The sequence below is a fragment of the Cnephaeus nilssonii genome (assembly GCF_951640355.1).
Source record: "Cnephaeus nilssonii genome assembly, chromosome: 16".
Lineage (NCBI taxonomy): Eukaryota > Metazoa > Chordata > Mammalia > Chiroptera > Vespertilionidae > Cnephaeus > Cnephaeus nilssonii.
The window spans coordinates 17,535,680-17,561,385 of NC_137087.1; the positions used below are offsets into that span (position 1 = coordinate 17,535,680).

At 36.8% G+C, this 25,706-nt stretch overlaps 1 protein-coding gene across 3 annotated transcripts in view; it reads right to left on the reverse strand.

Moving 5' to 3' along the window:
* Nucleotides 1-25,706, reverse strand: part of ADK (adenosine kinase) — a 507,845-nt gene that overhangs the window by 430,886 nt on the left and 51,253 nt on the right. For all 3 annotated transcript variants that reach the window (XM_079794329.1, XM_079794327.1, XM_079794328.1), the window contains exon 3: nt 8,446-8,499. In XM_079794329.1, the coding sequence (XP_079650455.1) occupies nt 8,446-8,499 (54 nt within the window). The remainder of the gene's footprint in view (nt 1-8,445; nt 8,500-25,706) is intronic.

Consider the following 25,706-nt stretch of genomic DNA (forward strand, 5'->3'; position numbering starts at 1 on the left):
ATATCTGTCATAGTTTCCGTCTCCAAATATTCCTGTTTGTTTTAGACCCAGGAGAAAAATAAGTTAACACACCAGCAGTTTCTGTTCTCTCCGTTCCATACTCATCCCACCTAGTATTCACCCCACAGATATCACATAGTGAAATACTGTCAAGTAAATTGTTCACTGAAAAAAAAAAAAATCAATGAACTACACATGGACTGCAAAGCTTTGAATAAAGTTCCAGGAAACACCTTACCCAATTCCCACTCCCCGACAAAATCAAAGAGGTAGAGAGCAAATAAGACCATTACCCTTTTTTGTTTCTAAAGAATTGTATGCTAGAAACTCAAACTATACCCACATGGATTAGTGAGTTAACTAAAAGAGAAATAGCTAATTAAATAAATCATTTGCTAAATGGATAATAAAACAGCAAAGCACTAATGTAAACTCACAATGATATTTGAAAGACATCTTGTCCAAGAGCAGAAGACAGTCCAAGAGGTTTTTATAAACATCATCGTACTCACAGACACCTACATCACAACGAAGCTTTACATGATTCTTTATAGTTCAAAACTTTTTCATATAATTTCATCTAATCTTTCCCTAATGAAATAAAATAGAAGTATCACCATTTTACAAATAAGGATATTCAATTCAGATTAAGTGATTAAACTAAACCATATAGTTTGATACTGTGTTACATTTCCCAGAATTTCCTTCCCTATATAGTTTCAGGTTAGGATTAACCACAGGAGAAAGTTGTATACAATTTGGGAGTTGCAAATAAAGCAGCTGCCATTTCACTACAAAGGTAGTTAATGGTTAAAGGTAGTGAAAGACAGACGAAAAGGGATGGGCAGTTTGTTCTACTTATCCCACTCTACCTCCAGCTCACCTTTCCAACCAGGCCCAGGCCTATCACCAGATGGTCACTGAAAACCCATACAGGTGGTAACTGCAAAGAGCCAACAACCCACCCACCCCCTTCACAGTTCCTGCAGACATGCCTAGCTGCTTCTTAAAAGCTCCAATTCATGAACCTACACCAAAAGTGGTTAGTGAGTTTTCTCTGATCCTTTTTGGGGCCTTTACTTCTCTAGTTTTTCCCACAATTGAAAAATCATTTAATTCCTATAATAAATTCCTTATTTCTTAATACCCATAGCGGAATTGAATCCTAACAGATACATCAAGGTTACAGTCCATGGCAAAACTCATACATAAACTACATTTTTTCTAATGCTAAGGACAAAGCACCACAAATTTCTTCAAAGAGTTTTAAGATTTACCACTAATAACAAATATTTTTCATTTACCTATCACAGTGGTTGGCAAACTCATTAGTCAACAGAGCGGCAAACCGCAGCTCACGAGCCTCATGTGGCTCGCGAGCCACAGTTTGTCGACCACTGACCTATCATATATACATGAATATAAGACCTAGTTGAATTCTAAAATTATCTCTTGTAATGAGTTCTTGTCCTTTATGACAGGGTAAATACTTTTCTTTTAAACAATAAAACACTAAAGCAAACCTTTCAGAAGATTTATAATCCAGGTATACCCGATTAAAACAACTATGAAATCCTAGAATTTTCAAGTGAGAGGACAGTCAAGAGTTCACCAAAAAGGAGGAACTCTAGTTACTTGAGAACCATTCATGGAATATGTATAAAAGCCTGAAATGAATTCAATCAATGCTAGTTTGGAATTCTCACAGTATTTAGTTCTTATTCCTAGAGGCATAGTCTCACTAGCAAAAATGGTAATTATTATTATACAAAGCTTTATAAAGATTAATTTTAAAAACAATATAAAGGCTACCTTACAAAGATCAGACTAAGATCAGACTATATATAAAAATCAATTAAAAATGTTTTCTCATATAAAAGGCATTTGTAGCTTAGGATTAAATTTCCAATGAAAACATCATACATGTACTAGTAGTCAAACAACTTAGATCAAAAGACAGCTGTGTTCTAGAAAAAAAAGGGTTCTAATGCTGACAAAGATGTCGATGATAAAGATTCTGAATGCTCAAGAAAATGAGAGTAAAAAAGAAAAAAGTAATAAACAAATCACTGCATATTTAGGGAATGGATGGTATAACAGTAATAGCACTAAAATGGGAATAGGAAACTTGAGTTCTGGTCCAAAACTTGTCATTAAAGTGCAACCTATACAAGTCACTTTATTACTGTGACTTTCACTCAATTTCATTATAAATTACAAATATTAGTTCTAAAGTTCATTTCTAGATTCAAAGTACTATAACTTAAAAGATATGAAAAAATGGCCTTTAAGAAAGAGACCACAAAAATTTTTATGATATTTAGAATACTGTATCTTATTCATTAATATCTATATATATATATATATCTATATATATGAAAGCCCAGCAACCAAATGGCAGAACAACCAGAATGACCAGTCAACCAGTCACTATTGACATGCACTGACCACCAGGGGCAGACGCTCAATGCAGGAGCTGCCCCCTGGTGGTCAGTGCTCTCCCACAGTGGGAGCACCACCCAGCTGACTGGGAAGAGCAGCGCTCCCACAGTGGGAGCAGCCGCTCAAAGGGCAGGTCCACAGCCGCTTGGCTGACTGGGATGAGCGGCATTCCCATAGCGGGCCGATCCCCATAGGACACACCCCCACCAGTGCATGAACCCATGCACTGGACCGCTAGTTGAAAAATAATAACCATTTAACCTTGCTGGTGCTAGGTGTTATTTCAATTCTGACTTTCTGCTTGCCAGATTGTTTTCCCCTTTTTTGATTAAGCAAATACATTTTACCATGAACAAAATCTATTAGCTTTACAAGCAATCAGTCCTTATATTATTATTCTTATAAAATAATCTTGAGGTTTTCAAAGGCCTGCTAAGTAACAAAATTAATAATAATGGATATAAGAGCATACCAGATGTTACTGATTGCTCAAACCAAACTGCTCTTAACATATTCTCAAACACGTCACTTAAATATTTATAAATCTCCCCTGCTAGTTTAAAACTTGAGCACTGTTCTCTACAAAAATTATATTCTTTTACACTGAACCAAAGATCAAGGTCTAATAGTATACTTTCCAATACTCAGGATTCATTCCCCTTGCATAACTAATTTATTTTCTCCCATTTTGTAATAATCATAAATTGACCCCAAAATTTTGAAATGTAATATAATTATGACAAGACAAAATTTTAAAGCTTAAAGGGGTAATTCTGAAAAAATAATGACTTTTTGACATAAAAAAGAGTCATTAAAGATAATTTATTCACCTGGCCAGCGTGGCTCAGCAGTTTAGCATCGACCTATGAACCAGATGTCATGGTTCAAGTCCCAGTCGGGGGACATGCCCAGGTTGTGAGCTCAATCCCCAGTATGGGGCATGAAAGAGGCAGCCAATCAATGATTCTCTCTCATATTGATGTTTCTATCTCTCTCCTTCTCCCTTATCTCTGAAATAAAAAAAAAAAATATTTTTTAAAAGAGAATTCATTTAAGTTCTGAAGAGAAAATATACCTCATATCTAGAATAGCGTACACTGCTTTTAAAAATTCATTCTTTATCTTGGCAGGTATCTTAAAAAGTCAAGTAAATAAATGTGAATCTTTTTTAAAGAGGCCTTCCCCATGCCTTATATAGTACAGCACACCAAAAAAAATCCTCAGCTATCAAGTTACTTCAGCCTGTGTTAAGTGGCACGAATACTTCTGAATTTATTTATATTACCTTTAGTATTTGTCCCTAAATCCAGCCAACTTTTAATTTTCCTTATCTTAATCTTTATTCAAGGTAATATACAATTTAGCTATTCATAAAACAAACAGAAGTTTATGGAAACAAAATGCTTCTATAATTGTAGCTATGTCCAATAAGAAAACCCCACAATTATAAAATCTTCAATTATGAGACTTTTAAAATGTGAAGCAATATTAAATTGGAGAGTTAGTCTCCATTTATAAATGAAGTCAATATCTTTTCTTTAAACAGTGCCTAGCACACTGACTGATAACTGGGTAGAAAATATTTATTGAATGAAAAAGTGATGTTTTACTAATTTATTTTAAATTACTCCATTCAAAAACTAAAACTCTAGTAGACTGAGAATATCTATAGAAGACTAATGAAATTAGTTGATTACTGGACCATGTATAGAGCAAAGTATAAATTACATAGTTTCGTATTAATCCCACCACAAATTTAATTGTTTAGCTTTCCCTACTTAAAATCACCCGCCGGAATCTTCAGTATGTAGAATATTAGAAAACAAAAACCTGAGAAAAACCTTTCTGCTTCAAGAGACAACTGTCACTGTCGTTGCTGTCCAGCCCCGACCCTCCCAGGACATGAATCATCCCTTGGCCCAATGTATACAAACTGTAGATCCACCCACCCATTAGTCACTTAGTTAGCTCTCTGGGTTACCAGACACACTGTCACAGTATCACAATGCTTATGTTCAAGTAAACCTTGAAACACTGTTATGACACATCAGTCTGTCCCAGACAAATAACAAGTATATTTGTAAAGCAAGGGTGACTAAGGGTATATGGAATCTAAGAATATTTTAAATAAAAACACAATTAGTATTTAGTATATTAAGTATTATCAAGACAATTAGGGTTATTGTAGTCTTATTGAAACACATAGAATTAAGGTACATTTTCAAAAGGCAGTTAATGTGATGGTGTCACTGCATTTTTTGCAATATCATGATGAATCAAGACTGTCTTTAACAGATTAGAATTTAGAAGCAATAATGTTTTATGAAAAGAAAGCATGGAATTAGTAACTGGAGAATTACATTTTATTTATACCTACATCTTTTGATATTTTAAAAAGCCTAGTCTTGAGCACAAAGAGATCTTGGCTATTTTAATTGTAAGGACACAAATGAGATTATTTATAAGCAGTTCTCATGAAGGGCTAGTGTTGCAGGGTCAGGCATATTCAACTGAGAGTTTTATTTAGTGTATAGGTCAAAAACTACAAGGCAGAGAGCCAACAGCCAAAAGAACAAAGATAATCAACTAATGCCAAATCAATTAAGTCACAATACTAACAGGTATAAGAACCTTGCTATGTAAGTACTAGTTATTAAGAAGGAAGACTTCACCCAGCCGATATGGCACAATGGTTGAGCATCAGCCTAGGCACCAAGAAGTCACCAGTTTGATTCCTGGTCAGGGCACATGCCTAGGTTTCAGCTCCATCCCCAGTAGAGGGAGTGCAAGAGGCAGCCAATCTATGTTTCTCTCTCATGATGTTTCTTTCTCTCCCTCTCCCTCCCCCCCCCCCCTCTCTCTCATCAATTAAAAAAAAAAATTTTTTTTAATTGTGGCCCTGGTCAGGTGGCTCAGTTGATTGGAGTATCGTCCATACACCAAAAGGAAAATCTTCTATACGCCCAGTCGTCTTATACGCCAGAAAATACGATATTTGAAGAAATAATGACAGGAAACTTGCCCCACCTGGTGAAAGAAATAGACTTACAAGTCCAGGAAGCGCAGAGAACCCCAAACAAAAGGAATCCAAAGAGGACCACACCAAGACACATCATAATTAAAATGCCAAGAGCAAAAGACAAAGAGAGAATACTAAAAGCAGCAAGAGAAAACCAGTCAGTTACCTACAAGAGAGTACCCATACGATTGTCAGCTGATTTCTCAACAGAAACTATGCAGGCCAGACGGGAGTGGCAAGAAATATTCAGTGATGAATAGCAAGAACCTACATCCAAGATTCCTCTACCCAGCAAAGTTATCATTCAGAATTGAAGGGCAGATAAAGAGCTTCACAGATAAGAAAAAGCTAAAGGAGTTCATTACCACCAAACCAGTATTACCGTACTATCCGGCGTATAAGATTTTCCTGGGTTAAAAAGTCATTTTATACGCCGGAAAATATGGTATATTGGACTATATTGATGGGATTAGATATAATGGATTAGATATATTGGACTACCGTATTTTCCAGCGTATAAAACGACTTTTTAACCCAGGAAAATCTTATACGCCCAGTCGTCTTATACACCACAAAATACGGTATATGAAATGCTGAAAGGTATTCTTTTTTTTTTTTTAAATATATTTTATTGATTTTTTACAGAGAGGAAAGGAGAGGGACAGAGAGCCAGAAACATCGATGATAGAGAAACATCGACCAGCTGCCTCCTGCACACCCTCTACCGGGGATGTGCCCGCAACCAATGTACATGCCCTTGACCGGAATCGAACCTGGGACCCTTCAGTCCGCAGACCGACACTCTATCCACTGAGCCAAACCGGCTTCGGCTGAAAGGTATTCTTTAAGAAGAGGAAGAAGAAAAAGGTAAAGATAAAAATTATGAACAACAAATACATATCTATCAACAAGTGAATCGAAAAATCAAGTGAATAAAAAATCTGAGGAACAGAATAAACTGGTGAATATAATAGAATCAGGGGCATAGAAAGGGAGTGGACTGACAATTCTCGGGGGAAAGGGGTGTGGGGGGTGCGGGAAGAGACTGGACAAAAGTCATACACCTATGGTTTAGGACAGTGGGGGAGGGGTAAGGACAGAGGGTGGGGTGGGAACCGGGTGGAGGGGAGCTATGGGGGGAAAAAAGAGGAACAACTGTAATAATCTGAACAATAAAGATTTATTTTAAAAAATAAAATAAAGGTTGCAGGTCCGATTCCTGGTCAGGGGCCATACCTAAGTTGCAGGTTCAATCCCTGGTCAGGGCGCTTATGGGAGGCAAGTGATCCATGTTTCTCTCTCTCCCTCTCATTCTAAAATCAATTTTTAAAAAACATATGTCCTTGAATAAGGATTCAAAAAATAATAAATAAAATTGTGCTCTTTCAACCTTTAGATGTACATTCTATTTGCTTACTTAGCTCACCATTATGACTATAAAGTTGAAAAAGTTCACCTTGTAATAGATAAGTATATTAACACTTTAAAATTTAGTCAATTTAGAATTTCTTTCATTAAGTTATTTTTTCCCAGTTATAGAAATAGAAATTCCAGATAAACAATTCATAAGTTTTATATTTCGTGCCATTCTGAGTAATATAATAAAATCTCATGCTATCCAGCCCCATCCCACCCAGGACGTGAATCATCCCTTGGCCCAATGTATACAAGCTGTAGATCTACCCAACCGTTAATCACTTAGTAGCTCTCTGGGTTACCAGATCCACCGACACAGTATCACAATGCTTGTGTTCAAGTAAACCTTATAGTAGCCTACTGTTATGTCACAATGCCTACGTCATTCACCTCACATCATCTCATCACATAAGCATTGTGTCATCTCACATCATCATCATTAGAAGGGTGAGTATAGCACAATGAGATAGAAAGAAAGAAACCTCATTCACATAACTTTTATTACAGTATGTTGTCATAATTATTCTATTTTATTAGTTATTATTTTTAACCTTATTGTGTCTAATTTATAAATTAAACTTCACCATAAGAGTGTGTGTGTGTGTGTGTGTGTGTGTGTGTGTGTGTGTGTGTGTGTATGAAAAGAATAGTATGTATAGCATTTGGTACTATCTGTGATTTCAGGCATCCACTGCAGGTCTAGTAATGTATCCCGCATGAAAAAGGTAGGACTACAGTATTATCAAGTGTGGTCCAATCTGTAGTTAGCCTCTAATTCCTCAAATTCTTAATTCTATAGTATTATTTGATGTGAGGTAGTTGCATAACAAGATTATCAAAACTTTCTTACAGCACAATGGGGGAAAAGGGGGAGGCAGACAAGCTAGAAAATTGAAACATACAAAATATTTTTAGCTTCCCTCTCAGACAGTCTTATGATACTAAAAAGGTTAAGGTACGGTGAATTTAAAGAACTCCCAAATTAGTAATTTTTAATTAAAAACTTCACAGTTCCTATGAAGTAGTAATTTTTAAAATACCACTGTAGGACAGAAAAATAGGGATGGAGAAATCCCAGAATCACATATACAGTTATTTTTATCTGAAAGATAGAACCCTAAGAACATTAAATATTTAAAAGGAAACAAAATTTTATTCATATTTCAAACCTTTTAAAGTGCTTTTACCTATGCTAAATAATGACTAGGCATTTTTCCATAAGGAAACAAAAGAAATATATATTTCTCTATCATAAGCATGAGGAGGGGAAGTCAATTAAGTAAGAGCCAAAAATTAACAGTGACAATTTAATATTTTATCTAGGGAAAGAAAATGAAATGACCTATTTCCCAATTATGGAATACAATACTACATATTTTAATGTGCATACAGGAACAATTATTTCCTGTTAACCTTATGTAGTATAAATATCCTAATCCTATGAGGATTAAAGTCATGGTGTTAATTATACCTTTATATTTCATATAATTTTTAAAATCAGATTATTTATGTACATCTACTCCATTGACAGGGCAAACTATGTACAATCTCCAGTTTAATGCACTTACAGTTCCTTGTGCTTGTCTTCAGCCAAGATTTGGTCATTTGCTTTAAGAGAATACCTGTAACACAGAACAAAAATATAGTGGTCATATAAACATACAAGTATGTTTGACTAACAGACATCTATAGAACCAATAGTTGACACCTATCAAAAAGTACTATCACACTGTTACAGATCTCTGTTTTAATCTGTAAAATATAAAAAATGCCCAAGTTCTTTGCTGTTCAATTAGTCCCGTCCACACACACACACCACAAGAATTGAAGAGATCAACTTGACCATGCTTTGACAACACAAGATATCTTCACTATTCTTCTGTAGTGAATCATCTGTAGTTACTCATCTAGCAGGTCAAATTCAAGAAGCTACTACAATGGTAAGTATTTAAGAGTTCATTAAAAATATGCAGTTATTCGCCCTGGCCAGTGTGGCTCTGTTGGCTGAACATCGTCTCATGCACCAAGAGGCTGCTGGTTCAATTCTTTGTCAGGGCACATGCCCAGGGTGTGAGCTCAATCCCCTGTAGGGGGTATGCAGGAGGCAGCTATCAATGTTTCTCTCCCATCAATGTTTCTTTCTCTCCCTCTCCCTCTTCTTTCCTCTCTCTTTAAAAATTCAGTAAAACGTATTTTTAAATATGCAGTTATTCATTCATTAAACACATAGTAACATCTACTGTATGCCAGACTATGTACCAGGTAGTGTGACACAGGAGAAAAAGTAAGTTTTGAAGTTCCTGAATGAACCATTTAGTGGCTTAAGGACTATAAGCAATTATTTCGCCCCTTTACATCTCAAATTCCTTATCTATAAACTAGAGGCCCGATGCACGAAATTTGTGCAAGAGTAGGCCCTCTTTCCCCAGGCTGCCGGCACTGGCTTCCTTCTGGCACCCGGGACCCGGGCTCCCCGCCCGCCTCGGGCCGCTGACAGGCACCCAGGACCCGGGCTCCCCTCTGGCCACCAGCAGGCATCTGAGACCCGGGCTTCCCTCACAGCCCCAGCTTGGTCAGGAAGGTTGTCCGTAATATGCGGTCTAATTAGCATATTACGCTTTTATTATTATAGATTAGAAGTTGCTATAAATATTAGAACAGGGATCTTTCAAATTACTGCTGAAGGTAACAGAATTTCTAAGGAGCACACTACTGAAATAGGTTAAAAAACAATGGACAGCAATTCCCAGGTTCTGAATTTCCACTTGTATTCCATCCTTTCCTAAAACTAATCTACCCGACAGTGGATCAGAGTGGAGTGATCCAAGTGGATCCAATGGGTCCAAGTGGAGTGATCATGTAGACTCTCCTTTCTTGCCTCCCCTTTCACAGTGCTTTTATCAATTAAATAAAAAGAATATTATATCTATCACCCACCCTGAATAGATCTCTATTGCAGTGCGTAGCATGTAAAAATCTCTGAAGTACTAAGCTAGGAATGATTCTTACTTTGTCCACAAAGCCTTCTTTAATACCACAAACTGACTACACACTTCCTGTTTTATACATTGTTTCTATAAAGAATGAAGCCAGAAATTATAAATGGGGAACTGTTATAGTGTGTTCTATTTGCAGACACATAATGGCATGGGGCAGAAGTTGGTTGCAATTTTCATTTAAACAGTTTCTCTCTTCCATCCCATATTCATCACCAGAGAATGTATTACTTTTCAGAAAGAGTCCTATTAAACAACAGTAAGACAGTTCCCAACAAGAAACAGGAAAGACAGTGTCACCTTATTTCTTCCAGGAAACAAACTTAAAAAAAGGCTCCTTGCTCGTCCACTTATCTATTGAGGATTAAATATCAAAAGATGGTTGTCACAGAAACACAAATCAAGCCATTAATTTGAACTGAAAAATGAGGCCAGACCTTTTCTATCATGAAAATAAATCTGATTAGTTTGACAATGAAGAACAATTTTGCCAATAAGGCTCCAAAGCCTTAAACTGAATGAATGGCTTTAACTAAAACAAATTTAAGGTACTTGATAAAAACATTTTATCCAAAAAAGAATCCTTTTGACAATGGCATATTGAAATTAACAATATTTAACTTTTACCATCACCTCCTGAACTGTTAAGGTTAGCATACAACTATAAGAAAAAACCAATAGACATAATTACTAGTTATTTAAAAAGCCTTAATAAAGCCAATTTTGGTATACTTCCCAGAACTGTATGTCTCTAATGACTCTAATAAATGACCCAAGTCAGGTGGTTTCTAATTCTTTGCTTCCAACAAAATTGAAGATGAACCTAATCAAATTACCAGCTGATAAATAAAAATAATTTTTATGATAGAGTTCAAATAATTGAGTGATAAAACTTAAACAAAAATCTGTCTATTACCATCCAAATTATGTCAACTTTTTTCTCAGCACTTACACCTCTAAATGAAAAAAGGGAAAATGATGCTGAACATTGTCTTATTGCAGCAATGTGTATTATTTATCCACAAAAGGTTAACTAAAAATAAAGATTAGCTTTACCCATGTCATCAAAAGACGCATTTCCCATAACTTCATTTTCTTCTATTTCATAATTACTTAACAACATTTTATTTATGTTGTTTTACTAACTACATGCTAATTATAATTGAATGACTAGGAGATATTTTTTAAATCTACATACCTATTTTTAGTGAAGAGACTTGGCAGGGTGATCAATATGCATAAAGGCTTTAATGCATATATTATTTTCATAATATACTACATGCAAAATATAATTCCTACATAAAAATGCATTACATAAGGATAAAATCTGGTGAGGAAAAGCATAACATAAATACAAATTTAAACAGAAAAAAATATAAAATTTTAAATGTTAAAGAGCTTTTTTATTTAACACAGTGTCACCCAATAATTTAAGAAAGGTTTTGTTAAACTTTTTTAAAAAAGCTTATTCATAAATGTATTTTTGGAAATGGATGGTGATAGGTATCACACCACTGTGTTATTTAGAGTCCACTAAAAGAGTTATTTGTCAGCTTTACTTAACATTACAATAAAAAGTTATAATTATTAACTTAATGAGTGAGAAAGTACTTCTTTATCAAAACATTTTTACATAAGTTAAAAAGTTTGAAACCAGTGGATTTGACAATATCTATGTTTCAGCAAAGTGCTTGGTACATACAATAGGAATTCAATCAATATTTCTTTCTTTCTTTAGCTGGCTAGTGAGAAATAGCAAACATGTCTGGCTTAAAGACCTCACAATTCAGTAAGCAAATCAGAATAAAATTAACTGTTCGCAGTGTGATTAAGTGTTCCAAAAAACTGAAGTATATATTATTCATACAAAAGAAGAAGTAATGGCTCCTTCCTAAAACAGTCAAGAAAAGGACATTTTTTATCTGCTCCCCAACTTTCCCTTCCCCCATAACATCTCCCTTTGTTGCTCCTTCCCCATAAACAGCCTTCCAAGTTAAAGTTTCAGGATAAGAAGTTGAAGGGAATAGTGAAAGGAGGCTGGACAAAGGATCCACAGAGGCAAGAAGCAGGCAAGGATAGCCTGATTTTGATCAAATTACCAAAAGGAAGATTTTATTCTCCTAATTCACACAGTACATCTCCAAGTCCTCAACAGTGAATTTTCAAGATACATTTTGAACTATTCTCTCGGCAAATTAGTTCTTTAACCTCAAACAAGCAGTCACTCTTCCTATAGTATTTCTTTCTCTGATCTTATTTCCCCCTACCCCAAACCAGGTAACCTTCCATCAGATCTCAATTGCCTTTATTCTTCTTCATTTTGCTGGGTTTTTCTTGATTTTATTTTCTTTATCTCTACCTTGACTCTTGCACACATAGAAAATCTAGCCTGTATATAAAATGGCAAGGTTTGAAGACACAGTACTCAAGACTGTTCTCACTTCTAACACCATCTACAAGTTCAGGTGCTTCCCAAAACCACCCTCAGGTTCAATAATTCACTGGAAGGGCTCACAGAACTCACCGAAAGCTATTATACTCATGGTTACAGGGTACAAGGAAAGGATACAAATCAAAATCAGCCAAGGGAAGAGACTCATACAGGGCAGTGCGTGGGGATGGTTCCAAATACAAAGCTTCCAGGATGCATTACTCTCTTGGCATCAACATGGCATGCTGCTGATCTGTGATAATATGGTACTGCCAGCCAGGGAAGCTCACTGCACTTCAATCAGTGTCCAGAGTTTTTATTGGAGCTTCATTACCTAAGCATGGTTAATCAATTGCTTGCCCAAGTGGTTTAACTAGGTTGCCAGGTTGATTGACACCATATGACCGAAAGCCTCACCCTAATTCATATAACTGGACACACTACTGGGTGTAGCCAACCCCTATCCTAAACAAAAAGATACTTCTACATGTATGATATAGATTACCTCCCAGAAGCCCAGAGCAAAGGCAAGATCTGTCTTTGAGCAAGGCCAAATTCTTTATACATGCCTATGTGTATGTTTGTTTGCTCTATATTGCTGCCTTAAAGAATAACATTCTAATTTTAAAAATGGAATATTGATTTAGTTTGAAAATCAGAAAAAAAGGCACTATTAGAGAGAGGTGATTTATTCTTCCAGGCAACTTAAATACCTTTCCAAAGCTCATACAAATAAACTCCATATTTACAGATGGTTATTTGTAAGGGAATAAAAACTTGATCAAACACCTTTAAAAATGTACACCAGAAATAGTTCACACCTACAATTGTAAAGTTATGCTATAAACTAAAACAACTGCTTAAAGTTCATTTTAAAAGTAGGCAGACTATAAATTATAATTACAAATGTAAAGGTAAATATACCATCAGGACCATAATCCTTACTAATGAAATGGAGCTGTTTTTCATTGAAATATACATTTAAATGTTTAAATGTGGGTTTATAATTACACATAGTTTTCATTTTAATTTAGTATGTCCTATTATGCCAACCTTACTGCTGGTTGGCAGAACAGAATATATAGAGCCTTTTGAATCCCTTTATCACTTTAACTTACTCTCTGATCATTCGATGTTTTATATTCATAAACTTCAAAGAGAAAATTAAACTTAGTAGAAAGTAGAAAGGTATACCTCAATTTTCTATCATGTCTTTCTCAGAATGATACAAAGCATACCCTATTTTTAAGTTGGGCTTTGTTTCCTAACCACATGATTAGATAAATGTTCTGCTTTTATATCCATTTCTTTGATTCAAACATGAGCATAGTCCCTAAAAAAAAGAGACAGCCGTAACCGGTTTGGCTCAGTGGCTAGAGCGTCGGCCTGTGGACTCAAGGGTCCCAGGTTCGATTCCAGTCAAGGGCATGTACCTTGGTTGCAGGCACATACCCAGTGCGGAGTGTTCGGGAGGCAGCTGATCGATGTTTCTCTCCCATCGATGTTTCTAACTCTCTATCCCTCTCCCTTCCTCTCTGTAAAAAATCAATAAAATATATTTTTAAAAAACAGAGACAGCAAAAAGGGATAGCGGTAGTTCTCAAACTTTTTTGTCTGAATTTACCAGAAGAAAAACGCATACACTCCCATCAGCAGATACTCATCTGGATATAGTTTTCACTTAAATTTATCAATGAATATGTAAGCCTTCAAAGATTAGTTCAAAACTTTCCTTGTATAAAAACTTAAAATAAATGTAATTTAAATACATTATTAAATAAACTAGAGGCCCAATGCACGAAATTCGTGCAAGAGTAGTCCTTCCTTTCCCCGGCTGCCGGCACCAGCTTCCCTCTAGCACCCAGGACCCGGGCATCTCTCACAGCCCCAGCTTTGTCTGGAAGGTCGTCGGGTCTAATTAGCATATTATGCTTTTATTATTATAGATATTGACAGCAACAGGTGACAAGTTATGTAGGGAAAAGAGAGAGAAGGGAGGAGGGAAAGAGAGAGGAGAAGAGAGGAGAGGACAAAGAGGAGTACCTTCCTTAAACCTGCCTGGGCTGTTTATGGAAGACATACTTAAAGTAAAAAAGAATAAAATCCAGTAGTGGCATTCCCACCACAGGCAATGGGAAAATGCTATTGTTATTTAGGTTTACAATGTAATATTAGAAAACATATATAAAATGTATTAATACATTATAAATAACTATTATGATATGCTAGGACATTAGTAGTATAATAAAATAAAGTTTGGGCCTTTTATAAGAAACTGAAACAAACACTACTTATTCAAACGTGTTTTTTCCCTGGAGAATAACGTAACAGAATTTCAGGACTGGAGGTTCTTATAGAGATTATAGAGTCCAGAAACAGCCCAGTCATAAGTGCAATGCCCTACCCCAGTGGTCCTTGCGAGCCGCGGTTTGCTGCTCTGTTGACTAATGAGTTTGCCAACCACTGTCATATACTACCCTTTACCTCTTTGCACACAATATGCCACAATTGCCTAATCCTCACACCTTCCAACTACACGGTAACATTTAGTCTAGTCCAGTGGTCGGCAAACTCATTAGTCAACAGAGCAGCAAACCGCGGCTCGCAAGCCGCATGTGGCTCGCGAGCCGCGGTTTGCTGACCACTGCCCTACCCAATGTCACACAGGTAGTTAATGCTTTTATAGAACTTGCTATACAATAGGGTGAAAAAAATTATTCCATAAATACCTGCAACTAAGATTGCCTTCAGAGAATTCAACAAAAATTCCTAGAAACCTACAAACATTAACACGTAGTCCCAAGAATCCTAATAGTGTTCTGCAAAATTGTATAGAATTGGCAGAATCAATTAGGTAGATAGCATATATATGATAAAATTTTATACATGTTTAATTGGCTTTTGCAATTTAAAAATAAAAGTTGATTAAAACATAAAGAGGAAGAAAGGGGAGTCCAAAAGTGTTAATCACCACAACAATGTTCCCAACGAAAGCTAAAATTTAAGAGGTTTATAAAGAAACAGATTAAGAGTAAACCTCAGGGTTAGAATGAAAATAATAGCAAAAGTACAAGGATTATGAAAATAATATTTTAAATTCTCATTAGTAAACTAGATGAGGATTAAAACGCAATGAGAGAAAGCTTGGAATAAAAAGAATTAAACTAGATTTAAACCTAAACAAATAAGAGTTATACTCCTTGTATTCTTAAATTCTTCTTTCCCTATGGTATCATTTTTTTAAAGTTGATAATTACTCCAAATGACTAGCCACATATTTTCATTAAAGAAATTTTCTAAAACTTGGTAGGTGCGATATGTCACTGTTTGGCTCTTGGACCACATCCAGAGAATTAGTACACTTTATATGACACTTCCCATTTATTTTAATTTATTGGAGTGACATCGGTTAATATGATCATAGAGGTTTTAGGTGTGGGTTTCTATGTTACAAAATCTGTATATTGCACCATGTGCCCACCACTCAAAGTCAAATCTTCTCTTGTCACCATATATTAAGACCTCCTTTTCCCCCAACCCCTTTCCTCTGGCAACCACACTGCTGTTTGTGTTCACGAGTTTCTGTTTTATATCCCTCATATGAGTGACATCGTATGGTTCTTAGCTTTTTCTGACTGACTTATTTCACTTAGCATAGTACTCCCAAGGTCCATCCATGTTGTTGCCAATGGCAGTATTTCATCCTTTCTTATGGCTGAGTAGCATTCCATTGTGTATATGTACATCTTCTTCATCCAGTCCTCTATCGCAGGACACTTGGGTTATTTTCATGTTCTGGCTACCATAAATAATGCTGCAATGAACACAGGGGTGCATATATCTGCAAATACATGTTTTTGAGTTTTTAGGGTATAAACCCAGGAGAGGGATTGCTAATCATATGGTAACTCTCGTCTTTTTTCAGGAATTGCCAGACTGTTTTCCATAGTGGTTGTACCTGTCTACGTTCCCACCAGCAGTGAATGAGGGTTCCCTTTCTACACAACCTCTCCAGCACGTGATATTACTTGTCTTGTTTATAAAAGCCACTCTAACAGGTGTGGGTGGTATCTTGTAATTTCCTTTTGCAATTGCAACCAAAAGAATAAATTTAACCAAGAATGTGAACGAACCTATGTACAAAAAAATAACAAAGCATTACTAAAAGAGATTGAAAAAGACACAACAAAATGGAAAATTATCCCATATTTATGGATTGGAGGAATCAACATAGTTAAAATGGCCATATTACACAAAGCAATATACATATTTAATGCAATCCCCATCAAAATCCCAATGCCATTTTTTAAAGAAATAGAACAAGAAATCATCAGATTTGTATGGAACCACAAAAGACCCCAAACAGTCAAAGCAATCCTGAGAAAAAAAGAATGAAACTGGAGGTTATCATACTACCTGACGTCAAATTACACTACAGAGCTACGATAATCAAAACAGCATGGTATTGGCAGAGAAACAGACACACGGTTCAGTGGAACAGAAGAGAGAGTGCGTGTATATGGGCAGATAATTTTTGACAAAGGATTCAGAAACACACAATGAAGATAGTCTCTTCAATAAATGGGGCTGGGAAAACTGGAAGGCCACATGCAAAAGAAAGAAACTGGATTACAGTTTGTCCCCAGATACAAAAATTAATTCAAAATGGATCAAAGACCTAAGTATAAGACCGGAAACAAAAAGTCAGATAGGAGAAAACATAGGTACTAAACTTATGGACCTTGGTCGTAGAGAACATTTTATGAGCTTGACCCCAAAGGCAAGAGAAATAAAGGCAAAAATAAATGAATGGGACTATATCAAACTAAAAAGCTGCACAGTGAAAGAAACTGACAACAAAACAAAGGCAGCCAACCAAACAGGAGATGATATTTGCAAACAATAGCTCTGACAAAGGTTTAATATCTGAAATATATAAAGAACTCATAAAACTCAACACCAAACCAACAACCAAATCAGAAAATGGGCAGAGGACCTCAACAGACACCTCTCCCAAGAAGACATGAGAACAGCCAATAGAGATAGGAAAAGATGTTCAACCTCACTAGTAATTAGGGAAATGCAAATTTAAATACATTTTAATCTGGCTTCTGTCCCTATCATTTCACTGTGATTTACGTAGCTGAGGTCAATATTGACATCCTATTGTCAAATCCATTGGACTGTTGGTTTTGTTCTATTTTTAACTTAGTTTATTTGATTTTTAATTACAGTTGACATTCAATGTCATTTTATATTAGTTTTAGGTGTACAACATAGTGGTTAATTGTATAATTTAATTAACCAGTGATTTCCCTGATAATTCTAGTAAACACCTGGCACCATACATAGTTATTATATTACTGACTGTATTCCCTTTGCTGTACTTTACATCCCTGTGACTATTTTGTAAGTGCCAAGTTGTACATCTTTATCCCTTCACCTTTTTTACCCAGACCACCCCAATACATCTCCCATCTGGCAACCCTCAGTTTGTTCTCTGTACCTATGAGTCTATTTATGTTTTGTTCATATATTTTGTTCTTTCCAGTCCACATATAAGTGCAATCATATGATATTTGTTTTTCTCTGTCTGACTTATTTCACTTAGCAAAATGCTCTCCAGTTCCTTCCATGCTGTCACAAATGATAAGATTTCATTCTTTTTATGGCCAAGTAATATTCCATTGTATGTATGTACCACATCTTTACCCACTCATCTATTGATGGGCACTTTGACTGCTTCCATGTCTTTGCTATTGTAAATAATGCTGCAATGCACAGAGGGATGTATTTACCTTTTCAAATTATTGTTTCGGATTTCCTTGGATATATACTCAGAAGTGAATAGTTCTATTTTTTTATTTTTGAGGAACTTCCTACTGTTTTCCATAATGTCTGCACCAATTTGCTCTTCTACCAACAGTGCACAAGGATTCTCTTTTTTCCATTTCCTCACCAACACTTGTTTGTTGATTTATTTCTACTGGACTCTTATAGTCCTTAAGTTATTAATCATATTACATCTGATACTATTAAGTACTCTTGTCATACTCACTATACTTCGTGAGACCCTGTCTTAGTTCTGCTAATAGGTCACTATTTCTTCTCCAATTCCTCCCATAGTTCTTTGTCATCTATCCATCTACTGAATGTTCTATCTTCCAGCCCACTTCTCCTTTTACTTCATACTCCTTCTCCAGAAAGGCTCTCTGTTGGTTGCTTTCAATACCAACTATATGATGATGATGATGATGATGATGATGGGAATAATAGCTAACATTATTGAATGGCATTGTGTAAAAGTACAAATATAATGTTTATTTCTTGTCTATTTCTCCAGCCACAAATTCTCCATCTACCTGAAACATAAATCAAAAATCAAAATATGCCCACCTACATATCACATATTCATCTCATGCATGAACAAAATTGACCTCAACTTCTCTATCTCCTTTAACATGTCCTCCCCCCATATTCCCTCAGTTGTAAGTATCACCATCTACTCAAACACTAAAAGCCAAAGTTGGAATATCATCCCTAGTTCCTTTGCTCTCATCATTAAATCAATCATAAGTCTTATCTTTATAACACTAAAATATTACTGAACTTTCTCCCAACCATTCTATTCTACAGGTCTATCACTACAGCTTCCTTTAATCTATCTCCTCAAATCCATTGACCTATTGCAGACATAGTGATTTATATAATTCTAAATGTGAATCCAACCATATCATCCCCCTACTTAAACCTACTGCCCATAACAAGGACATGAGAAACATTCCAACTCCTTAGTAGCCAAATAATATTAGCTAACATATGGCAAATCCATAAATTAATTATCTCATTCATTACTCATATTATAATATTCCTATTTTAATATTCTTATAATATTCCTAATTTACTCAAAAGGAAACTGAGCTTCCACAGATTAAGAAACATAGCCAAGGTCACACAACTGTAAGTGACTCCAGAGAACACTCATAATTAACCTCTATTCTATAATGCCACAGTAATAAAGTGACTTCTTTCTACTTTTGTCTCCTCAATTAGATTACTAGATGCTAAAGGCAAGAAATTTACTCAACATTGTATTTCCAGTATTTGGGAACATGCTGATCACAAAGCAGGTGCTCCAAAAAAATCTGTATTAAACTTAAATGAACTGTTAAAAATGAATCCATGTTCCCTAGGTGGTGTGGTTCAGTTAGCTGGAGTGTTGTCTGTTGCACCAGAAGGTCTCAGGTTTGATTCCTGGTCAGAGCACATACCTAGTATCATGCCCGGTCAGGGTGCATACAGGAGGAGGCAACCGATCGATGCATTTCTCTCTCTCTCTCTGTCTCTCTCTCTCTCTCTCTCTGTCTCTCTCTCTCTCTCTCTCTCTCTCTCTCTCTCTCTCTCGTCCCTCCTTTCCTTCTCCCTCTCTAAAATCAGTTTAAAAAAAAATCATGTTTAGGTAAGCCTTATGAATACCATTTTTCTTAATATTCAAATTTAGGTCTGAATAACAAAAAATCTACAATGACCACCATCTAATTATACCTAGGGCAAAGCAAAGACTTCATAAATGACTCTATGATCATTTAGTATCCATAATTTAAGTCTTACTCGAGGAAGCCTCAGAGCAACTCAAGACCAATAATTTAATACTAGTAGCCTATCACGCGATATCGCGTGCAGTAGGCGGCTCGCCACTTCCCCGGGAGCCGGCAGGAACCGCAGTGCGCCACTGGGAGCCGTGCAGCTTCCGCCGGAGCCAGGAGGGACCCACGCGGCTTCTGCAGGAAGCGGGCCGCTGTCTCCTCTCTGGGCCTGCACTCGGCCACGGAAGTTGTGGGCCGGCCCCCCATCCCCCAGAGGCCCTCCGTGGTCGGGGCATTGCTGCGGCAATGAAGCAAGCGTCCTGCCCTGGCCGCTCTGTGCCTGCTGCCCAGAGGCCCTCCATCGCTGTGGTGACGAAGCAAGCATTCTGCCAGGCCACTCACGCTGCCCACTCTTAGTGGCAGCTCTCCCAGAATTGGGGGACTCTGGCGAGGCTGAGAGGACTGAGTGCCGCCATCTTGTGGCTGTGGGAGCTGCCATCTTTGTGATGGAGTGATGGTTAATTTGCATATTACCCTTTTATTAGATAGGATGTGAAAATATGTAAAGATTCAATATCAAATATCAGTTTATTTCAAATTGTAAGACTCTAATATTCTAAAAGAGAGAATCATAATAGCCCACAACCATCTTTCTTTTAATGCAGGTCACAAGTAAGTTAAAGCAAATATTCAAAATTCAGTATTATTTCCAAATACCAGCAATAATCTAAAAAATATTAACAAATATTATACTCACAATAGCAACAATTTCATTTTTATAGTATAATACTTAGAATAAACCAATCAAAAATGTATATCTATGAAGAAAACAATAAAATTATACAATAAGACCTAAGCTACCCTGTTTAATATTGTAATCACTAACCTCATATGACTATTTAAGTTTAAATTACTTAAAATTTTAAAAAATTTAAATTCAATTCATCAGTTGCAAAACCATACTTCAAATGTTCAAAGCTAAATGTGACTACTAGTTAGGTTACCATATTGGACAGTACAATACACATTTCTATCATCACAGAAAGTTCTAGTGTACAAAACTAGAGATGATAGAGTAATCTCAGAGTTTGTTTTTACTTTAATCACTTCTATGTGATTTGAATTTTTCTCAACTAAACATTTGTTTTTATAATATTTGAAGCTAATAAATTTAGCAATAATCACTATAGAAGATATATAAATATTTTAAAAACTAACCATTTTGTTTAATGTACTTAGCACCTATGTGTTAATGAGATATATAAAAGAATACCTAACATAATGAAGAAATATATATATACATTTTAAAAACTCATGATAAAAATCTCACATTTCTAAATTAATCTACAAATGCAGTACAATTCTAAACAAAATTATAGAAAGAATTTTTGTAGAATTTGACAAGCTCATTCAAAAATTTATGTACAAAAATATAACTAAGAAAACTATTGAAAGTGTAAGAACTTGCCCTATCAAACTTTTAGAATTATTGTAAAGCTTCAGTTATAAAATAACAGATAAGACATGGAGCTAAAAGTTGGGGAACTGCATACCATCTCACCATCACAACTTACAATTCCTAAAATAAATGAGAGGATTATTCTCTTGAGAAACCAAACAGAAGGATCTCTGAACTAAGGGATAACAGGCAAAACAGGAGAAGTAGGGAGGGACAGATGAAACTGCCAATTTAATTATGGTACCTCTAGCCCCCTTTTCCTGACAAGCTCTAATGCTAAAACAGCCAGGCTTTATTCTTCAAAATACCTTCAGAAAGGAAACTGGAAGACTTTTCTATAAGGAAATTAAAGACTTAGAGAATAAACTTCCAGACACTAATATCAGGGGTCATCACATACATACATACACACACACACACACACACACACACACACACACACACACAATGGGCTTTTAGTGTAACCACACCACAATCAATTCCCATTAGTAAATAAGCCCAACCCATTCATATCAACCTTCCAATGAGATATTGAAAGGTATGGGATGGGTGGATGTGTGTTTGAGAAAAAACAACCCACTTTTAATTCATGCAAGAATGTTCTTTGGCACTGTAACAAATTCATCCATATCTTAGGAGGTTAACAAATAGTCATTATCTCACGGTATCTGATGGCCAAGGATTCATGAGTGCCTTAACTGAATTTTCTGGCTCATAGTCTCTCATGAGGTTGCTGCAATCATCTTAGGGCTCAATAGAGGATTGAGAATGCACTTCTAAGTTCACTTTCGTGGTTATTGGCAAGTCTTGGTTCCTCACTGGCTGCAGGCCAGAGGCCTGTTATCTCCAGCCTCCAGCCTCTCTATGGGGAACCTGAATGTCCTCAAGACGGGGCAGTTAGCTTCTCCCAGAATGAGTAACACAAAATAAGGCGATAAAGAGTCAGAGAAAGAAACAGAAAGAGCGAGTATACGAACAAGTGAAAGAACACCCACGATGGAAGACAGTCTTTTACAACCAAACCTCTAAAGTAGCATATCATCACTTCTGCCATTTGTCACTGGTTATATAGACCAGCCTTGGTGTAATGTGGGAGGAGAACAAGGCTGGTCTGAAAACATGACAGCTGTTTGCTGGATTGCCAGTCATTTGGGAGAGTGAAAGAGAGTAATGTTTTCTGGATAGAAGCTGCAGTCATTTTTATAACCAAATCTTGGAGGTGACATGCCATTATTTTTGCCATAGGCTTGCTACTGTTCATACCCTGTATGATGAGGAGGGCAGTGCTCTGGATGTGAGAAATGGAGGGGGTCACTGGGAGCAATCTTGGAGGTTGGCTATCACAGTCTGTCCTATGGCCCCCAAAGACCCCTGCCTCCATTTCTCACATCCAGAACACTGCCCTCCTCATCATACAGGGTATGAACAGTAGCAAGCCTATGGCAAAAATAATGGCATGTCACCTCCAAGATTTGGTTATAAAAATGACTGCAGCTTCTATCCAGAAAACATTACTCTCTTTCACTCTCCCAAATGACTGGCAATGCAGCAAACAGCTGCCATGTTTTTAGGACACAGAGGAGCCACGGAGATAAAAAACTGAGGACCTCAGTGCAGGAATTATTGAGAAATGGAGGCCAGCCAACAAACAGTATGAGTGAGCTTGGAAGCAAACCCATCGGCCACAGTTGAGCCTTGAAATGATCGCCACGCTGGCCAACAGACTGCTGCAACTTAATTAGAGACCCTAAACCAGAACCACTCAGCTATGCCACACTCAACTTTCTGATCATCAGAAACTGTTAGAGATACTAAATGTTTGTTATTTTAAGCAGCCAAGTTTTGGGGTAATGTGTTACTCAGCAATAGATAATTATTATTACACAGTAAGTGATAACTTTACAAGGCATTTTTAAAATTCATAAAAACAATTCAGGATTGTTACAAAAATCTTAAATATTACAAAATGTGGAAATAGAAGTACCTACTCTAGCCACCCTACCCTCTCATGACTGTTAAGAGTTTAAAACATATCCTCTTAGACTTTATCTTATTCCTACACAAATAAGTGGAATGAACTTTTTTAAAATATAATTTTTATTGATTTCAGAGAGGAAGGAGAGGGAGGGAGAGAGAGAGAGAAACAACAATGATGAGAGAGAATCGTTAATCAGCTGCCTCCTGCACGCCCCCTACTAGGGATCGAGCCCGCAACCTGGGCATGTGCCCTTGACCGGAATCGAACCTGGGACCCTTCAGTCTTCAGGCCGACACTCTATCCACTGAGCCAAACCAGCTAGGTGGAATGAACTTTTTAATGTTTTAGCCTTACATGTGACAAGTCAAAGGTCACCTTAAATATTGGAGGAAAGTCTCCATTGTGAAGAAGAAAGACCACAATAAACAATCAGAAAAAAAGCAATTCACAGAAAAGAGATAAAGCAGGAAACAGAAGAAAAACCAAACAACTATCCCTAATTAATATGTCTAGACAGACAAGAGAAAAAAACTACACTCATAACACAAGAACAAAATGTTACATAACAATTTACTAATAGCAAGGACCAAAAATAAAAATAAAGATATTAAAAGCTTCTACAGAGAAAAAACAAAACAAAAAACTGGTGATATACAAAGTGACAAGATGTGTTCCATGCTGGCAGACAATGACACAAGCCTTCAAAGAAAACTCTATACTAACCAAGCAATAAGGTGTGTGTGTGTGTTGGGGGGAGGGGGGGACTGGAGTCGGGGGGGAATGTGCCACATATACTCATGCACTCTTTTTCTTAGGATGCTACTGAAGGATATACTACACACACAAACAAGAAACCAGTAAAGAAGACATGAGACGCAGGAAACAAGAGATCCAAACAGGATAAAGTCAAAATAAAGTTCCAGGAAGACTGATGTAAGTCTAACAGTACAAACAGTTCAATTTAGAGCACAAAAATAGAGAACCCAAGAAGGGAGGTCACCTGAGGAAAAGAGGATGACAGACTTGCTGATTTCGAGGAACAGAGAATGGGGATGAAGAAGAAAGGCAGGTGATAGATTTAAACAGTGGCTTGAAAATTTGAACCCATATAGAAAATGGTGCAAATGAACAGAGGATGCAATAAGTAACTGTAAGGAAAACAAAAATCTATATAAGTAATCACAGTCCACAATTTCATTCACAAGTGATTAATGACTTGTTTTAATGTAATAAGTAATACTAGTGACCCGGTGCACAGATTCGTGCACATTGAAAGGAAATTAATTAGTGGCCAGCGAGGCAGGACTGGATGAGATGGACCAGACACACCCTGGAGCCAACCTCCCACGGTCCCTCCCTGGCGTCTGCGGAGTGGGGACCCTCCGGCAGGTGGGGCCCCTTGGCCTGGTCTGCAGGGATTGGGCCAAAAATGGCTCTCTGACATCCCCCGAGGAGTCCCAGAGTGTGAGAAGGCACTCTGAAAAGTTGTCGTCATACAGGGTGTGGAATGCCAATGCAAGTGTACAGTAAACCATATTCGGGGCCAACAGTGCCCCAGCAACAACATAACACACAGCCAAAGATGAAATCACACAGCCCCGCAAGGAATTGGGCTCCCTCCTCTCTGGTTTCAGGATGTGTCACCCAAGAACCGCCACTGCCAAGTCACTGCAGCTCAGCAGCTTCTATGTTGAGCATCTGCCCCCTGGTGGTCAGTGTGCGTCACAGCGACTGGTCAGATAGTCGGACACGGCATATTAGCCTTTTATATATATGTGGGAAAGATGAAGAAGAGGTGGTAGTAGGTGAAAGAGAGCTAAATCTTTAGATATCAAAATAGGCAGTCAATATGTAATATCTAAAATTGACAAGCCAAGAAAAAGCTACATAGAATACTCAGACTGCCCCTGAGTTTAAGAATGTGAGGTAGATGGTAGACATGGAAAATTAACCTTCAATTCACCTAATCTCACAGCAAACATTCAGTAATGATCAGGGGTTTTTACCAGTTACTAGAACCTGGTCAGTAAGAAGGTAAGTAATCAGAAACTCAAAAACCATCAAGAGAATATAAAAATCCTTGTAAGAATGGCAAAAGCAAAGTTCTCAGAAGGTCAGAGGGAATTATCTCTACCATTACCCAGTTTAGGTGATCTCATCCCATAGGGACTTGAAGACCAAGTGTGTCCTTCCACATGAAGTGCTATTTTGTCCTCTCATCTGGAAGTCATCCTAATGGAATCATGTTATTGTATCCTTTCCTTACATTAAAGGAACTCTATCCTTTGCCTCTCCAATCAGTCACCTTTATGAAAATCACACCGTAGCAATATGTCTAAGTATATTATTTAGAGATAGATGGATACCAGGAAAAAACAG